At 41.0% G+C, this 20,027-nt stretch overlaps 1 protein-coding gene across 1 annotated transcript in view; it reads left to right on the forward strand.

The window, feature by feature from the left end:
• RPIA (ribose 5-phosphate isomerase A) overlaps nt 1–20,027 on the forward strand; it is a 57,699-nt gene that overhangs the window by 36,072 nt on the left and 1,600 nt on the right. The window contains exons 4-8 of the mRNA XM_012472972.2: nt 3,171–3,230; nt 5,423–5,487; nt 6,503–6,571; nt 7,351–7,492; nt 8,770–8,869. Coding sequence (XP_012328395.2) covers nt 3,171–3,230; nt 5,423–5,487; nt 6,503–6,571; nt 7,351–7,492; nt 8,770–8,869 — 436 coding nt within the window. The remainder of the gene's footprint in view (nt 1–3,170; nt 3,231–5,422; nt 5,488–6,502; nt 6,572–7,350; nt 7,493–8,769; nt 8,870–20,027) is intronic.

Here is a 20,027-nt window from a genome sequence, read left to right on the forward strand (position 1 = left end):
CTGCTGGAGAAGATGGGAGAATCCCAGGTCTTGCAGAAGTTGAGGGTGGGGTTATGGGGAATCACAGTGGGCCTCCCAGCTGCAGAAATAGACAGTGCTCACCAACCAGGCTTTGGTCAGGCTTTGGTCAGGTACTGGGGTTGCTGGCTGGTGGTTGTGGTGAGGAGGCATAGCTCAGCTGGTTGTAATGATCATTTAAGGCAAGCTTGTCCAACCCGTGGCCCAAGATGGCTTTGAATGTGGTCCAACACAAATTCATAAACTTTATTAAAACATTGAGAGGGGTGTGTGTGTGTGTGTGTGTGTGTGTGTGTGTGTGCATGCATGTGTGTTTTTCTTTTATTTAGCTCACCAGCTATTGTTAGTGTATTTTATGTGTGGCCCAGGACAGTTGTTCTTCCAGTGTGGCCCATGGAAACCAAAAGACTGGACACCCCTGATTTAAGGTATATACATTTATAAAAGAATATAGAGGCCCTTGTGCATGGAGAGTGTGTGTTACTATCTTTGGTGTCCGGTGTGGTGCCTGGCACTCCACAAATGTTCAAAGAATTAATGCTACCTTCATGTAAGTATATGGTAGAGAAGAAGTAGAGATAATGTACCTTTTAGGGGAAGGAGAGCCAACTCCTTGTCCAGGATATGACAGCTATTTTTAAAATGTCCTTTTCAGTTAGCACTGTGGTTTTTTTTTGTTTTTGAGACAGAGTCTTGCTCTGTCACCCAGGCTGGAGTACATTGGTGTGATCTCAGCTTACTACAACCTCCACCTCCTGGGCTCAGGTGATCCTCCTGCCTCGGCCTCCTGAGTAGCTGGGATTACAGGTGGGCATCATGACGTCCAGCTAATTTTTGTATTTTTAGTAGAGACAGGGTTTCATCATGTTGATCAGGCTGATCTCGAACTCCTGGCCTCAAATGATCCACCGACCTCGACTTCCAAAGTGCTGGGATTATGGGCATGAGCCACAGTGCCCAGCTGTTAGTGATGTGTTAGTGATTGGCTTAATACCCCATGTGAGAGAGGAGAGAGAGAAAGAGAAGTATGCCACTCTGCACCCTTACCCCTGCCCTCCCTCTGCAGTGTTATAAACTAATCTCAGAAGTGTCATATCATCACCTCTGCTTTGTGCGTGCCATTGGTCACACAGACCAACTCTGGGACAGCATGGGAAGGGATGACCCAAAGGGATAAATATCAAGAGGTGAGGATTATTGGGGCCATCTTGCAGGCAACTTTCCAATGTTTTTATAATCTCAGATCTGAAGTTAGGTTTCTCTAATGCTACTTTTATTTTATATTTTTAAATGTTAAAGTTCAGGTTTAACATACGCAGGTTTGTTATATATGTAAACTCACGTCATGGGGGTTTGTTGTACAGATTATTTTGTCACCCAGGTGTTAAGCCTAGTACTCACTTAGTTATTTTTCCTGATCCTCTCCCTCCACCCACCCGTCACCCTCTATCCTTCCCCAGTGTGTGTCGTTACCCTCTATTAGCTCCCACTTACAAGGGAGAACATGTGGTATTTGGTTTTTTGTTCCTGCATTAGTTTGCTATGGATAATGGCCTCTGGCTCCATCCATGTTCCTGAAAAGGACATGATCTCCTTTTTTTTTTTTTTTTAAATGGCTGCATAGTTCTACTAGTACTTTTGGAGAAATCTAAGAATTAAGAAATAATCTAGCAATACTGTTTTGGGTATTTTCCTTTTCAGTATACATTTCTCGAGTACAAAATAATAAGTTTTTTTTTTTTTTTTTAACTTGCTTATTCAGCCAGCATTTTATTTTAGCTTTTTATTATTGAAAATTTCAAAGTTTAGAAAGAGAGAACAATAAAATGAACTTCCGTGTACTCAGCACCCAGTTTCAATAATTATCAGTTCACAGCCAATCCTGTTACATCCATACCTAAATAGCGCTCTGGCCTCTTGTTATTTCAAAACAAATTCCAGGCATAATATCATTTCATTGAATATATTTCATATGTCTCTCTGAAAAATTGGGAGTCTTTTGAACATCACAACAATACTAACAAAAGGCAATAATTTCTAATAACATCAATAATTTTTAATGTGAAATCTGGGGTTCAAAGTTTTTCTAATGTCTTATCCTTTAAAAATAAATTTTTTTAGTTTGTTTGAATCAGGATCCAACATTACAATTTTCAAGATCTTTATGCTTTAGTTTTAGAGTCTTAGGATTTTAGATTAGAAGGTTGGCCTTGGTCATTTCATCTGTCTCTACCTTTTTATAGATGAGAAAACTTGCCAGCGGTCACAGGGCTGGCTCATTTAAGATTAGAACCTGTACCTGCTGATTGTTAATCTCAGGTGCTTTTCATTTTAATTGGAAAATGTTGTGAAGGTGTGTCTTTACAAAAAAGTTTTCCATCTTTTGGTTTCTGTGCATTATAAGCAGTGACACGAACATAAACCTGCATCACTGGGACTTGGGTGTTCAAACATGAAGGTTTGAGACCCTTATTCCAGCCACGAATCCTGCTCAGAGCCATGTGATGGCTGTAACCACCACTCTCCCCTTTTGTCACCTTTTTAAAAAGGTTAGCTCAGAGGCATGATTATAAAGTCAGTGGTGCTGACTTTTTCACAAACATCCTAAATCTTTCACAGTCCACTGTGCTAAATTTGCCGACTTCCTCACTTAGTTCCTCTGGATTCTGGCGTTTTTAAGTGTATGTATTCTTTTACTCATATTTACTTAACAGTATGGGCTGGAAGTCACTCCATGTCAATTCATAATGATCTTCCTCAGTCTTTTTTTTGTACCATTGGATTGCTTTAAAAGCTTTTTTGATATTTTGTGGATTTGGTTCTATGTTAGGAATTTTTTGTCATGCTTGTTTTGCCAGAAGCTTTAGGATGCCATGGCATTCTCTTTTGTTGTGAGTCACTGAGGAGCAGCTCTTAGCATTGCATTGGAACACGGTGTTTGCTGTGCTGTTTGCCTCTTTCCAGCTCCCAGGTTTAATCAGTAGTTAGTTTTATCATTCATGGAGCTAGATCTCCTACCTCTTGGTGGGCCATGCTGGATTTTGGGAGAGAGCCTGGGCGGGACGTGGAACACTTAAATCCAGAAGAATTCTGAGAATCCTTGCCATTAGCTCAAGTAAATGATCATTGTTGCTCTTCCCTGTCCTCCACAGGCCCGTCAGCTCATCCTGCAGTATGGCTTGACCCTCAGTGACCTGGATCGACACCCAGAAGTAAGATCACCACTCAGAGGCAGACCGCTGAGTGTTTCCACTTTTTCATGGCTGTCACTTGTTTGTGGGTTCCAGATGTCTTGTCAAATCTAGGGAAAATTTCAGTTGTATTAAGTTTTCTCCTGGGACCCTGAGTATTAATTTTGGCTGAGGTCACAAGTGCCGAGGTGGTTCATTTTTACCACATTCCTTATGGTTTAACCATGAGGGGTCAGTGTGAAAGTAGTGAAGGGAAGTGGGCCCAGGGCTGCATCGAGGGCTTCTTGAGGTCTTTGTACAGAGGTATAAGAGTGAGCCAGCTCATGGAGCTTGCCCCTAAGTGGAGGTAAGGAAGATTCATTTGAGGCAGCCATGGACATTTGAAAACATGGTACGTTTTGTGGTAAAGACTAACACAGGGGCAGTCCAGAGGAGACTGCAGTTGGTGAGGGTGAGCAGCATCACGCACCCTAGCTGGCATTTTCTGAGCCATTATTATGTACCAGCTTTTTCTAATTGCTGTACCTGTATTAAACTGTTTTATCTCCAGTATTCTTGAAGATAGGGTACCATAATTTTCCCATTTTATAGATGTGAAAAAGGCATTGAGAGGGTAAGTCATATGCCTCAGGCCACAATTTTTAAGTGACAGAATCAGAGTTTGAACTCAGACACATCTATTCTAGATTAGTGCTAGTTAGGAGAGTTTCATGGGAAGAGGTAAAGTTTGAATTGAGCTGTAAAGGCTAAGTGGCAAGGGCAGTAGAGAACATTGCAGAGAGTGGTAGGTGGGAACCACAGGAACAGCTCCATGTGGGTGTGTGGGTGTATGGACATTGCTCAGACTGGCTGGGGTGATAGGACAGAGTGAATGGACTGCATTGTTGCCCGGTGGGGAGAGGGAAAACAAAGCTGGATAGGAAAAGTGGGGTAGTTTAATGGCACCTGGAAAACCAGTCTGGGGGTTGAGACTTGATGGTGACCTAGTAACCCACGTTGCTGTGGTACACACGGGCCTCAGAGGGGTTAGTAGGAACTATGGGAAGGACTTGGGGATTTCTGTGGGCAGAGTCAGGGGCACAGGCTGATCATGTGTTCAGCAGCTGTGAAGAGGGTGGTTTGGGCTGAAGGTGGGCCTGGAGCCCAGACAGAAAAGGTTGCCACTTTCTATACCCCAGAGAATTGCCACAGTGCAGCCTGGCTCTGGGGTTAATGCAGGCTTAGGGAGGGCAGTGCCAGCTGTAACTTCAGACAAAGGCCAGAATCTGTAAAAGGCTGGAAGCAAGCGTGACCCATGTGGAACTGTATTTTTTTTTTTTATTAGTCCTATTGCAGTAGGAACTGTATTTTTATACCTGTGCCATGCCAGCCATACCAAGCAATTTAGTAACTGTACCATGAATAGAATTTGTACCCTGCATACTGCTTGCTGTCTTTAAAAATGTACTTGGGGTTCCTACATTGTCCATGCAAAGTACCATGAGTGATGAGAAATGTGTCACTTTCTTGATTTTGTATTTTGAAAGCTCGATGAACTCGTTTGCCCCTCAACTGCTTTTGGGGCTTATGGTGGAGCTTCCTGATTGAGCCCAGACAAGTGGGGTCTTAGTGGCAATGCCCCAAATAATTTCCAGTTCAGGAACACAACAACTTCCTTATGTATCTCTTCATTTGATCTTGATGTCCAGTTGAAATTGCCTGAGTTTGCTCACAGTTAGTAGAGACTTCTGAATCAGTTTTTTTTTGTTTTTTTTTTTTGTTTGTTTTGGCATTTTCCTCACCCTCATTGGAATTTAGTAGCACAGATATTACTATATTGGCCCTTTGGTGGGCCAAAACTCATTGCAAAGTCTTAAGATTTTTTATTCCCCCACCAGCAGCCAATATTTGCCTCTTGTGGCGGTGGTACCACACTGCAAATGCATGCTCTAAATAACTGCAGCTTGTCCACAGAGAAGCCCCTCAACGAGAAAAGGGAACATAGTCTTGTGGGTAAAAGCTGTACCAGGTTAGAGTCCCAAGCCCTGTGCTGTTTCCCTTTGATCCTAGTGGAGCAGCTTAACCTCTTGCAGCTCAATTTCTTGATTTGTTAAATGGGAGTACTGGAATTAGCTAGTAAGGCTGCTGAGTATCTGAGGAGCTATTGCATGCTCAGACTTAGCACAGAGCCTCCCCTCCAGTGGTTTTTGTATCTTTACTTTCCCCCCATACAGATCGACCTTGCCATCGATGGTGCTGATGAAGTAGATGCTGATCTCAATCTCATCAAGGGCGGTGGGTGAGTGTTGAGGGGCTTTCGTGCTAAAGAGTATCTGCCAGTTAATCTTTAGCAAAGCAGTATGGATACAGAATAAACAAATTGCCTCTGTGACATATGCAAGTTTGTCTTTCTCCTAGGATGTTGATAGCATATGGCCTTAGACCCAGCTCAGCATTTCTGGTCATTAGCAGCAATTTATTGACAACCTGGGCCTCTTTAGTGAGATTATTTATCGTAATGGATTCTCTGTGGATCTGTGTTCTTTTGTTGATTGAAACTTTAAAAACTTAAGGCAAATCAAAGTTATACTGGGCTAGATTGTTAGGTCTGTGGGTGCCCGTGTGTGTCTTTTGCTTTAAAGCTGTGCTAACCTCTGTGAGCAGTTAGGGGTATTATTTGTTCTTTTGGAAAACATTAATCGGGTATTTCTTCAGTGCTGATTTGGGAAGTAATGGGAATGGTGAGTTGAAAAAGGTGAAATCCTGTTCTGCTGGTTCTTATAATCAGGCAGACTATTGAGTGATACAGCATTTGTTAAAAATCACTTTTCTGTCAACTGCAGAAGTGAGATAATTTAGCTGCTAAACCTTAGAGGTAGAACTGGACCCACATCTGCTGATTCAGTGCTCTGGGCTCTCTCCACTTCATCGCCCTCATTGGTAAATAGTCTATAGGGGAGGTTGTCCAAAGCATGTCCTCCTCAGCTTCTAGATCCCCCTATTTATGCCATCTTCAGTTGACGTCTCCCTTAACACAATGCTTCCTCTCAGATGCATTTGGATGGAATTATGCCTTGTCTGAACGGGAACCTTGTCTGCTTTCTAGGTTTCTCTTACACACAGGGTAATGCTTCTATAGTCCATTTACTGGCAGCAGCGTGATGGCATTGGGGCTGTCCGTTTAAAAATTAAAAGTTAAATTTCTGTTTAAGTGTCAGGATTGAGTGGATTTGGGGTTCCTATATTTGACCTTAGTTCCCAAACTGAGATTTTTGTCTTACTCCTGTGTTCATTTCCTTCTTTCCTATCCGCAGAGGCTGCCTAACCCAGGAGAAGATTGTGGCTGGCTATGCTAGTTGCTTCATCGTGATTGCTGATTTCAGGTACAGTTTCTGGTGGCTGAACTGCCAACTGACGAGGTAGATTGGATCCCCAGCCTCATCTTCATTTAGTGAAAGAGGAAATGGAGAGCTGCAGGGACTCTGACTCTCTGAGACTGATGGCTAGGGCTTAGTACAGTGTCTAGGAGACCTTATGTTCTGCTTCCAGGCTGAAGGTTGATGTTGCCGATTACATCACTGTTATCTGCAGCCAGGATCTCTAGCACTGTTTCCTGTGTTCAGTGGAAGGGGGAAAACAGCTTGTCACCCCGTTAGCAGAGCGTGCTCTCATGTGTCATGTCACTCACTGGGAGCCTCAGAGGAAACAGGGTGTGCCCTGCCTACCAGCAGTGACTCACATGCCCTGCTTCTTCTTGGGTCAGGGTTTGCCGCACGTGACTCGTGTCACTGATGGTCTTTGACCGGGCTCTCAGATGCTCCTTCAAGGAATCTGGTCAAAAGCACTTGTGCTGAGCTTGTTAATTTCAAATATGTGTATGTGTGTATTTACTTGCAAAATATAGCCACAGGACAAGCATAAATATTAAACACCTACATACCCACAAGCCTACAATATCAGATTTTAACATTTTTATCATATTTATTTCAGATAGCTCTTTTCCTATATAGTGAAACAGCTAATTCATTTGAAGCCCCATGTATACTGCCCTTGATCACTTTCCTTGCCTTCCTACCATCTAATTAATCCCATTCCTGAATTTGGTGTTTGCCTGTACTGTTGAGCTTATTTACTTGTATTGTACTTTTTGACTCCTTTCCAGGAAAGATTCGAAGAATCTTGGTGATCAGTGGCACAAGGGAATCCCCATTGAGGTCATCCCAATGGCCTACGTCCCGGTGAGCCGAGCTGTGAGCCAGAAGTTTGGGGGCGTGGTTGAACTTCGAATGGCTGTCAACAAGGCTGTGAGTGGCCTGACTGGGCCCGGGGTGTGTTGGGTGCACTCAAGTTTGCAGTGTGGTGTCCTCCCTTCTGTTCCAGTTAGGTCCTCTGTGCCTTCACCAGGCAGTTGAGTTTTATTTATTTTTTTAAATTGATGTATTTGTTTATTTTTAGAGAATTGGCTTTGTATTAGTTTCTGTATTCAAACTCATGTAGACAAGACCACACTTAATATCAGTGCATCTACTCTGTAAAGATAGGGGAATGATTCTTTCTCTGTCCCTCAGGTTCTGACATTGTCAGGTGATCTGACCTTTGTGCCTGAGGCCTGAAACACCCTGATTAGCAGCTGTTAAACACTGGCTTTGGGAACCTGTTTGGAGCAGAAAGTTTTTTAGGTTCCATGATGTAACTTCTTTTCTCCCTCCTCTTTCCTCTCATTCTGTGGTTAAATGTGACAAGAAGTAGAATTTCTTGGGATATGTGAACACTCCAGATGGTCCAAATTTGTCATGTTTCTCTTTAGCTTCTAAAGTGGATTGCACAGAACTTTTCCCCCTTTTTAAACTTAAACAAGCAAAGACAGTAATCCAAAAGCTAACTAGAGTTAGATATGTAACTACATAAAAAGTTTGGAGGATATAGAAAAGATGTTACCCTACCCTGATACATTTTTATTTTGATATATTTTGTCCCCAGTGTTTCTGTGACTTTTAAAAAAACTAGTTCTATTCCTAGTGGTTGTACAATGCTCTGACCTTCAGACTGACGTTGAGACTGTCGGCGCATGAAATAAATGCAACACAAAATGGAGAAGTCGTTTGACCTTGACCCTGCCAGAGTTCTTATTTGAAAGCCACGTTGCTGCTAGTGTTCTTACTATCTTTTGAACTCTTGTTTCTTGCTCTTTTTCTTATTAGCCAAGTAGTAACTTAAGGAAGTAGGTAAGAACAATGAATGGAGTAACTTAAGGAAGTAAGAACAATGAACCAGAAATCAGATAGGAATGTGGTAATAATTGTGACATGTTCACATGGTCATAGTGGGAGCTCACGTGAGTAAAAATAACTTGATACTTTTGTTAAGAGGCTTGTATTCTTTCTATCTCAAAAAAAAAAGACTCCAGTCTAAGTCTGATTTCAAAGCTCCTGCTTATTACTATTTCAGCACACTTTCTAGAAAGCACAAAGTAGGAGCTGGTTAAAATGCATACTTGTCTTTGGTTATCCCTTCTACTTTCCTGTCCTTCTCTGCCTGCCTGTATCTGCATCCTTGGTCACTGTGGAAAATTATCTTCTAGGGTCCTGTGGTGACAGATAATGGGAATTTTATCTTGGACTGGAAGTTTGACCGGGTTCACAAATGGAGTGAAGTGAACACAGCTATCAAAATGATACCAGGTAACATGAGTGGCATTCACCACGCATATACACCCATGCCCTTCATAACTGGCCCCTAAATCTGGCCACAGAAAGCATAATGGACATGGGCTTTGTAAGGCTTGGTTGGAAAGAAGAATTCCCTTTATACCATGTTTGGGGTTTTTAACTTCACTTCCTTTGCCGTATTCCCTTCTCCCAACAATTGTTGCTTACCTAGCAGCTTTGTTACTTGTGCATTTCACAGCCTGTTTGAGTTGGGATAGTCCTGAAGCTGATGGAAGTTCAGAGGGGGCTTGCCTTAAAATAAAGTCATTATCTCTGGGTAGAAACTTTCCTTCCAGGAGCTGGATTGTGCCCTCTTTTGTGGGCTCTATTCTTAAGCAGCGGGGAAAGGTGACTCAGTTAATCCACATTCATTGGATCCATGGCCACAGGCAAGATGTTGTCCTGTGTGTTAAGGGGATACTTTAATCTAGAGGACATGTAATTTGTCCTCAAGGAGAGTTGATGTAAACCTGGAGAAATCTGTGTGTGTCTGTGTAGAAGCCATGCCTACAAGTAAGATAGAATGTGCTAAATTCTACTAGAGGATTACTAAGAGTCTAGAGTGCACAAAAACTTTCTTCTGTGAAGATATCTGTGAAGATATTCTATAGTGTAGAGGTTGTTCTTCACCCATGCCATAGCATAATGTAAACTAGACATGGTGTTAAGTGTCTAAAAATGTCTCCTTTGATTCCCACTTTGATGAGATAGTTACAGAGGAGGACACTGGCCGAAGAAGGTTAAGCCATTTTCCCAAAGACAGCAGCACCAAGATGCGTGCCCCAAGTTGTCTGCCACTAGACCCCAAATGTTCAGTGCTCACTTGTGAAGCATCAGGTGAGGAGAGGCTGTGTGAAATGAACATTTGGAGCCGTGGGAGCCTCTAGCAGCTGTGCCAGGGAATGATGGAGTAAGAGCCAGCATGGGGCTCTACCTGAAGGATGTGTGGGCAGTGTAGAGATGAGTTATGAGGCTAGAGCCCTAATCCAGGCTGGAGGAAGTGGGCTCGTACAAGGGGAATAAAAGGAGGAGGCAGTTTAGAGAGGTATCAGCTTCTTAGGATATTGTGAGACTAAGAGTCTAACAGGGAATATTCCTTATCATGGAGTATTCTTGTGCCAGAACTGGCTGACAGAACCTATCAGGCCAGTTTAGTGGAGCAGACTATTCTGGATGAGGATCATAACCTAGCTGTGCTCTGGCGTGTTACCTTTTAGCAGTTAGTTAACATCTCTGTGCCTGTGTTTCTTCCTGTATAGAAGGGGTTAGTTAATTCTAGTTCCTACCTCATAAGATTGTTGAGTAGATTAAATGAGTTGAAACAGTGCCCGTTGCAGAAGAGGATGTGTTTGTTGATTGAGTATATCCTTTGAAAGAAAGGTACTATTTTTACCATTAATTAAATATACTAAGATTCTGAGATACACTGTGCTAGTTGGGATTGAAAATAGTGTATATAAGCTGTGTAATGAAAAGCTAATTCTTCCACTTCTACTTTATTTATTTTTTGAGACAGGATCTCACTGTCACCCAGGCTGGAGTACAGTGGTGTGATCACAGCTCACTGCAGCGTTGACCTCCTGGGCTCAAACAATTCTCCTGTCTCAGCCTCCCCAGTAGGTGGGACTACAGATGTACACCACCATGCCCGGCTAAGTTTTGAATTTTTGTAGAGACGGGTTTTCACCATGTTGCCTAGGCTGGTCTTGAACTGGGCTCAAGGTCTGCCTTGGCCTCCCAAAGTGCCAGGATCACAGGTGTGAGCTGCTGTGCCTGGCCCCAATTCTACTTTAGTCTGTTATTTTATTTTAGTCTTTGACAGTCTTTTACCACGTTAAGTCAAAAAGATATGTTGGCTTATACTCATTCTCTTGATTAGTGTTCTCCTACCAAGAAGGTAGGAGGGAGAGAAGATTTGCAGATCACTGTTAGTAAAATGGGAGAGCTTGCCCTTGGTAATAATGCAAACAAACCCAGAGCCCCAGGAGGAAAGGGCTCAAATGTGGATGCGGTATAGGTGAATTTCTTGCATTGCCCACTAGGTGGCACTCTTGCTCCTGGTTAGACTTTTCTTGGCTTATTAAGATTCTGGGATGTCCTCTGTAAGGAAATTTTCCTCATATGTGATCCTTCAAACAAAAGTGTGTAGAAGCTGCATCCTAGAGAAGTTCAGAGTTTTATTAGGAACTTAGAGTGAGGAAAATGATAGAAGAGGCTAGTTATTTTATAATGCGGTATCTACAGGATGATCAGAGTGGTTTGCTGTATCTTTTCTCATTTTCTCTTTTCCTGATTGAGTCCATTAGATTCATGGCTGGACCAATATCAGGAGAAGAGAAACAGGGTGAGTTTCCCTGTTTATCCCTGTTTCCATGTGCATTCATACACAGTATGTGAGGGTGCTTAGAGAACAACTCTCTTGGATGTTTTATTGGGTTCCACCCAGAGCAGTGTGACTCTCTATTGAAGGGCCAGGGCTCTTGGAGTTCTTTCCTGTAGGTTCACATTTAGCATCCTCTGTCCTTTCCACTGTATTTTATTGGGGAGTTGGGGGAGGCCAGTCACACCCAGTATCTCAGTAATTTAAAGAGAAGTTGCTCTGAAGTGTTACTTTAGACTGCTGCTCATTCATCTCTGCTCTTTCTTGAAAGCCTTTTCAGAACCTGGTTTGACTCTCTTTTGGATCAGTGGAACCTTTCTCCTTATATTGCGAACATTTTGAAAAAAATGGGTCTCGAGTGGCTACTTTGCTTATCTTTGGAAGGATCCAGTTGCATAGGCACAGTTTGGTGCCAGGGACCTTTATTTATGTTCAGCAGTTCATTGCTCTATCTGTTGGCTTTTTGTTACTGGATCACTACTCGATGTTATTTGTTCTATTTGTTTATTGGGAGCTGTCTTTGGGAGTTTTTAAATTTTTAAAATTTTTCAATAGTTGTTGGGAAACAGGTGATTTTGGCTACATAGGTAAGTTCTTTAGTGGTGATTTCTGAGATTTTGTTGCACCCATCACCCGAGCAGTGTACACTGTACTCAATGTGTAGTCTTTTGTTCCTCATCCCACTCCTACCCTTCCCCCCGAGTTCCCAGAGTCCATTGTATCATTCTTACACCTTTTCATCCTTATAGCTTAGATCCCACTTATAAGTAAGAACATACGATGTTTAGCTTTCCGTCTCTGAATTACTTCACTTAGAATAATGGTCTCCAACTCCATCCAGGTTGCTGTGAATGCCATTATTTCATTCCTTTTTATGGCTGAGTAGTCTTCAATGGTGTGTATATGTGTGTGTGTATGTATATCTAGATAGACACCACATTTTCTTTGTCCACTTGTTGGTTGATGGGCATTTAGATTGGTTCCTTATTGTTGCAATTGCAAGTTGTGCTGCCATAAACATGTGTACAAATGTCTTTTCATATAATGATTTCTTTTCTTCTGGGTAGATACCCAGTAGTGGGATTGCTGGATCAAATGGTAGTTCTACTATGAGTTCTTTAAGAAATCTCCACACTGTTTTCCATAGTGGTTGTGCTAGTTTACATTCCCACCAGCAGTGTAGAAGCATTCTCTTTTCACTGCATCCATGCCAACATGTATTATTTTTTGATTTTTTAATTATGGCCATTCTTGTGGGAGTAAGGTGAGATTGCTTTGTGGTTTTGAATTGCATTTCCCTGATCATTAGTGATGTTGAGCATTTTTTCATATGTTTGTTGGCTATTTGCATATCTTCTTTTGAGAATTGTCTATTCATGTCCTTAGCCCACTTTTTGATGGGGGTTTTTCTTGCTAATTTGTTTGAGTTCCTTGTAGATTCTAGATATTCATCCTTTTTCAGATGTATAGATTGTGAAGATTTTCTCCCATTCTGTGGATTGTCTGTTTACTCTGCTGACTGTTCCTTTTGCCTTGCAGAAGCTCTCTAGTTTAATTAAGTCCCACCTATTTATCTTTGTTTTTGTTGCATTTGCTTTTGGGTTCTTGGTCAGGAAATCTTTGCCTAAGCCAATGTTTAGAAAGCTTTTTCCAATGTTATCTTCTAGAGTTTTTATAGTTTTAGGTCTTCAGTTTAAGTCTTTAATCCATCTTGGATTTTTTTGTATGAGGTAAGAGATGAGGATCCAGCTACTTTCTTCTGCATGTGGCTTGCTGGTTATCCCAGCACCATTGTTGAATAGGGTGTCCTTTCCCCTCTTTATCTTTTTGTTTTCTTTGTTGAAGATCAGTTGACTGTATTTGGCATTATTTCTGGCTTCTCTATTTGATTCCATTGGTTAGTATGCCTGTTTTCATACCAGTACCATGCTGTTTTGGTGACTATGACCTTATAATGTAGTTTGAAGTCAGATAATATAGTGCCTCCAGATTTGTTCTTTTTGCTTAGTCTTGCTTTGGCTATGTGGATTCTTTGTTGTTTCCATATGAATTTTAAGTTTTTTTTTTTTTTTTTTTTCTAATTCTGTTAAGAATGATGGTGGTATTTTGATGGGAATTGCATTGAATTTGTAGATTGTTTTTGGCAGTATGTAGTCATTTTCACAATATTGATTCTATTCATCCATGAGCATGCGTTGGGTCCCATTTCTTTGTGGTTTTTTTCAGCAGTGTTTTGTAGTTTTCCTAGAGATCTTTCACCTCCTTGGTTGGGTATATTCCTAAATATTTTATTTTTGCAGCTGTTGTAAAAGGGGTTGAGTTCTTTATTTGATTCTGTACATGGTGGTTGTTATGTAGCAGTGCCACTGATTTTTGGACATTAATTTTGTATCCTGAAACTTTACTGAATTCATTTATCAGATCTAAGAACTTTTTGGATGAGTCTTGAGGGTTTTTTAGGTATATGATCATATTATTAGTGAACAGCGATAGTTTGACTTTCTCTTTACTGATTTGGATGCCCTTTCTTTGTCTTGTCTGATTGCTCTGGCTAGGACTTCAGTAGTATGTTGAACAGAAGTGATCAAAGTGGGCATCCTTGTCTTGTTCTAGTTCTCAGGGGGAACGTTCTCAACTTTCCCCTTTCAGTATAATACAGGTTGTAGGTTTGTCATAGATGGCTTTTATTACCTTTAGGTATGTCCCTTCTATGCCAATTTTGCCGACAGTTTTAATAGTAAAGGGATGCTGGATTTTGTCATATGCTTTTTCTTCATCTATTGAGATGATCATATGATTTTTGTTTTTAATTGTTTATATGTGTATCACGTTTATTGATTTGCATATGTTAAACCATCCCTGCATCCCTGCTATGAAACCTACTTGATCATGGTGTATTATCTTTTTGATATGCTGTTGGATTTTGTTAGCTAGTATTTTGTTGAGGATTTTTGCATCTGAGTTCATCAGGGATATTGGTCTGTAGTTTTCTTTTTTTGTTATGATCTTTCCTGGTTTTGACATTAGGGTAATACTGCCTTCATAGAATGACTTAGAGAAGATTCCCCCTTTTTTCATCTTTTGGAATAGTTTCAGTAGGATTGGTACCAATTTTTTGAATGTCTGATAGAATTCAGCTGTGAATCCGCTTGGTTCTGGTCTTTTTTTGATTGTTTTTTTAATTACTGTTTCAGTATCCCTGCTTGTTATTGATTTGTTCAGAGTTTCTGTTTCTTCCTGCTTTAATCTAGGAGCGTTGTATATTTCCAGATTTTCTAGTTCATGCACATAAAGATGTTCATGAATCATCTTTTGTATTTCCGTGGTTGTAATATCTCCCATTTCATTTGTAATTGAGCTTATTTGGATTTTCTCTCTTCTTTTCTTGGTTAATCTTGCTAATGGTCTGTCGATTTTGTTTATCTTTTCAGATAACCAGCTTTTTGTTTCATTTATCTTTTTATTTTTTGTTTGTTTTAATTTCATTTAGTTCTGCTCTTATCTTGATTATTTCTTTTCTTCTGCTGGTTTTGAGTTTGGTTTGTTCTTGTTTCTCTAGTGTCTTGAGTTGTGACCTCAGATTGTCTATTTGTGCTCTTTCAGACTTTTTGATGTAGGCATTTAAGGCTATGAGCTTTCCTCTTAGCACTGCTTTTCCTATATCCCAGAGGTTTTGATAGGTTGTATCACTATTATTATTAAGTTCAAATAATTTTTAAATTTCCATCTTGATTTCATTGTTGACCCAGAGAACATTCAGGACCAGATTATTTAATTTCCATGTATTTGTATAGTTCTGAGGGTTTCTTTTGGAGTTGATTTCCAATTTTATTCCAATTATGTCTGTGAGAGTACTTGATATAATTTAGATTTTCTTAAATTTATTGAGACTTGTTTTGTGGCCTCTCATATGGTCTATGTTATAGAGTGTTCTATGCTGATAAAAAGAATATAAATTCTGTAGTTGTTAGGTGAAATGTTCTATAGATATCTCTTAAGGCCGTTTGTTCCAGGGTGTGGTTTTTTTGTTCACTTCCTGTCTTGGTGACCTGTTTTGTGCTGTCAGTGAAGTATTGAAGTCTCCCACTATTACTGTGTTGCCGTCTATGTCATTTCTTAGTCCTAGTAGTAACAGTTTTATAAATTTGGGAGTTCTAGTGTTTGGTGAATATATATTTAGGATTGGACTAAATATAGTTGGACTTATCCTTTTATCCTGTTGGACTAATCATTTTATCATTATATAATGTTCCTCTTTGTCTTTTCTGTTTTTCCTACCCCTTTACTATAAGTTTATGTGAATCCTTATGTGTTAGGTGAGTCTCTTGAAGACAGCAGATACTTGGTTGGTGGATTTTTCTGCATCCTGGCATTGTGTATCTTTTTTTTTTTGAGATGGAGTTGCACTCTTGTCACCCAGGCTGGAGTGCAATGGCATGTTCTTGGCTCACTGCAACCTCAGCCTCTTGGGTTCAAACAATTCTCCTGCCTCAGCCTCCCAAGTAGCTGGGATTACAGGTACCCACCACCACTCCCAGCTAATTTTGTTGTATTTTTAGTAGAGACAGGGTTTTTCCAGTGTTGGGCAGACTGGTCTCAAAACTCCTGACCTCAGGTGATCAGCCCGCCTTGGCCTTCCAAAGTGCTGGGATTACAGGAGTGAGCCATTGTGCCCAGTTCATTGTGTATCTTTTAGGTAGAGCATTTAGGCCATTTACGTTCAGCATTAATATTGAGTTGTGAGGTACTGTTCTATTCATCATGGTAGTTGTCTCCTGGATATATTTTTTTTTTTGCACTGTGATATTGTTTCATAGGCCCTGTGAAGTTTATGCTTTAAGGAGGTTCTTCTATTTAGGTGTATTTTAAGTTTTTGTTTCAAGATTTAGAACTCATTTTAGCATTTCTTGTAGTGCTGCCTTGGTAGTGGCAAATTCCCTCAGCAGTTGTCTGAAAATGACTGTATCTTTCCATCACTTGTGAAACTTAGTGTCACTGGATACAAAATTCTTGGCTGTTAATTAGTTTAAGGAGGCTAAAGATAAGACCCCAATCACTTCTGGCTTGTAGGACTTCTGCTGAGAAATCTGCTGTTAATTTGGTAGGCTTTCTTTTATAGGTTACCTAATGCTTTTGCCTCACAGCTTTCAAGATTCTTGCCTTTGTCTTACTTTAGATGACTTGATGACTATATGCCTAGGTAGTGATCTTTTTGCAACAAATTTCCTGAGTGTTCTTCAAGCTTTTTTATTTGGATGTCTACATCTCTAGCAAGACAAGCAAAGTTTTCCTCAATTATTCCCTCAAATAGGTTTTCCAAACTTTTTGATTTCTCTTCTTCCTCAGGAACATCAGTTATTCTTATGTTTGGTTGTTTAACGTAATCCCAATTTTCTTGGAGGCTTTGTCCATTTTTTAAATTCTTTTTTCTTTTGTCTTTGTTGGATTAGGTTAATTTGAAAGCCTTGTCTTTGAGCTTTGAAGTTCTTTTTTTCTTCTTGTTCTAGTCCATTGTTGAAATTTCACAGTGGATTTTGCATTTCTCAAGTGTGTCTTTCATTTCCAGAAGTTTGATTGTCTTTTCTTTATAATATCTGTTTCTCTGGATTCTTTAAAAATTTTTTTTAAGTTGTTTTTCACCTTTCTCTGGTACCTCCTTGATTAGCTTAATAATCAACCTTCTGAATTCTTTATCTGGCAATTCAGAGATTTCTTCTTGGTTTGGATCCATTGCCGGAGAGCTAGTGTGATCTATTGGAGGTACTATAGAACCTTGTTTTGTCATATTACCAGAATTCGTTTTCTGATTTCTTCTCGTTTTGGTAGACTATTTGATTGGAAAGATCTGGAACCCAAGGGCTGCTGTTCAGATTATTTTGTCCAATGGGGTGATCCCTTGATGGGGTGCTCTTCCTCTAAGGATAAGGCTTCTTGAGAGCTGAACTGCAGTGGTTGTGCCCTTCTGGGTGTAGCCACCCAGTGGGGCTACTGGGCTCCAGGCTGGTGCTGAGGAACGTTTGCAGAGAGTCCTGTGATGTAATCTATCTTTAGGTCTCTGAGCTGTGGATACCAGCCCCTGCTTTGGTGGAGGTGGCAGCAGAGTGAAGTGGATTCTGCAGGAGTCCCTGGTTGTATTTTTGTTTAGTACACTGGTTTTCTTGAATGCTGGTTTATGCCAGCAGTGAAGTTGTCATGTGGACAGACTCAGGATCTCTGGTTAGCAAAGATGTTTGCAGGCAGTGCAATTAGCTGTTGTTTTCCCCTTCTTTGGAGCAGGGTTGTTCTGGTAAGAGTTTCTGTAATGGCTTGAGTTGGTTGGCCTTCAGTGAGGAGGTGGTGCTTTCAAGAAAGCGTCAGCTGTGGTAGTATAGGGGGGATACAAGCTTGTCCTACACTGGCCAGGATAAGTATTCGGGTTTCTTAGGTGTTGGGAAGGGCCATAGAACTTCCAAGAGTTTATGTCTTTTGTCTTTGGCTACCAGGGTGAGTAGAGAAAAACCATCAGGTTGGGGCAGAGTTAGGTGGGTCTGAGTCAGACTCCCCTTGGGCGGGGCTTGCTGTGGCCACTGTAGGGGATTCAGGGTAGTTCTCAAGTCAATGGCGTTATGTTGCCAGGGCGATTTGCCTCTTCTGTCTCATGTAGACTGCCAGGGAAGTAGGGGAAAGCCAGCAGTGACAGGCCTCACCCAACTGCCACACAGCCAGCAAGGCTAGTTTCACTCCCATCATGCCCTGCCTTTATATCCACCATGGTGAGCAGGACTGAGATCTTGACCCAGGCTATAAGCCTCCCTGCTGAGAAAGCAAGCAGGCCTCTTAGGCCTTGCCCTTCCCTGCCTGCCTGCACCTTCGGCTGTGGCTTCTGCACTTCTATTGCACATCCCATTTGCCCCCCACTGGATTCTGCTCAGAAAAATTTGTGCTCAGTTGAAATTTTTATAGAGTTCAGCTAGAAGCTTCCTTCACCCTATGGCCCCTCCCAAATTCTGCTGGCTGACTTTTCTTCCCCAAGGACCCCTATGAGTTAAAGCCAGAGATGACTTCCCTGGGCTTGAGCTGGGGACCAGGAGTGCCCACAGGGCTCTTCCTGCTGCTGCTTCTACTTTTATAGTTTGCTCAGCTCTCTAAATCCATTTCAGCTCTAGGTAAGGTTAAATCCTTCTCCTGTGATCTGAATTTTTCAGGTTCCCCAGTGGGGATGTTTGTTCAGAGGCAGACTTTTTCCCCTCTCACACTTCGGGAACTCACACTTTTTTGGCTATCTTGTGGTGTTTGCAGCAGCAAGCCACTTCTTTCAAAGGGTTTGTGAATTCTTTTGGTTTTCCTGGTATGTTCCTGTGGTGGTTCTTGGAGCAACTGTTCACAATGTGAATTTCTACATGCTGTTCTGTCCATCCAAGGAGGGGCTGCACATTAGTCCTGTCCCTATTTGCCATTTTCCTGGAAGTTTTCGTTCTATTTATCCTTTTGAATTTATGTAGTTTTAAATTATGAGTTAAACAGTGGCAAGTCCTGCTCGTTACTTTTCTGACCAACTAGTTACCCTATCTGGAGGCATCCAGTGTTACCAAAATTGTGTGGCCTTTGAACAGTCTTTCATAAACACACATATTGCAATTCCTCCCACCCCACCCCTTTTTACATTAGTAGTAGCATGCTTTATACATGTTCTGTTTTCTGCTTTGCTTGTCTTGGAGATTATTACATATTGGCTTACAAAGAGCTTCCTTGCTCCTTTTTTTTTTCCTGAATAACTGCATGTATTTCACTTTAGCTATATAACATCATTACTAAACTGAATCACCACTAGTGGTCATTTATGTTTGCAAATTTTTGCTAGCAGGGAATCACCGGTTGAAAGGATTAATGTGTCTGTGCTTTTTGTTAGATGGAACCAAATTGCCATCCATAGCTTGTATTCACTTACCCTTCTCCCAGCAGTGTGTGCAGGTGTCTGTTTCCCTGTATACCTGGTTCATCATACCTTTTCTCTTACAGTTAAAGTGTTATGTCATTGAAGTATGTGTGTGTATATGTAAATGTTTTTGGTAAAGGTTGTGTGTAGTTGTTTTCATTTCTGAATCATATTCCATCATCCGTATGTGTGTGAAAAAAAGTTTGTATCTCTTCTACTCTATTATTTTTTTCTTTTTCTTTCTTTTTTTGGAGACAAAAACTTGCTCTGTCACCCAGGCTAGAGTATAGTAGCATAATCATGGCTCACTGCAACCTCTGCTCCTGGGCTCAGGTGATCCTCCCACCTCAGTCTCCTGAGTAACTGGGACTACAGGCACTTGCCAGCATGCTCGACTAATTTTTGTGTTTTTTTTTTGTAGAGCTGCCATCTCTGTGCTATGTTATTCAGGCTGGTCTAGAACTCCTGGGTTCCATCAATTCCATCTGGAGCTCCATCAAACTCCTGGGATTATAGGCATGAGCCACCATACCCAGCCTCTGTTCTACTCTCAATGGACATTTGGATATTATCAGTTTTTAGCTAATAGGAAGAGTGCCACTATGAACATCTTATGCATGTCTTTTGATGACCGTATATATGCCTAACAGTTGTATATCTAGGAATAGAATTGTTGAGTGGTTATGTATGAATACGTTCAGCTTTGGAAGATGTACTCATAACATTTCCAAAGTGGTTTTGCCAGCTCAGCCTCCACTGTCGATGGATATGAGTGTCTTTGCATCCCAGCTGAATTTTATTACACTCACTCTGGTGGGTGTGTAGTGGTATCTTGT

The sequence above is a fragment of the Aotus nancymaae genome, unplaced genomic scaffold (assembly GCF_030222135.1).
Source record: "Aotus nancymaae isolate 86718 unplaced genomic scaffold, 86718_ANA_hifiasm-v0.15.2.pri h1tg000017l, whole genome shotgun sequence".
NCBI classification, from domain to species: Eukaryota; Metazoa; Chordata; class Mammalia; order Primates; family Aotidae; genus Aotus; species Aotus nancymaae.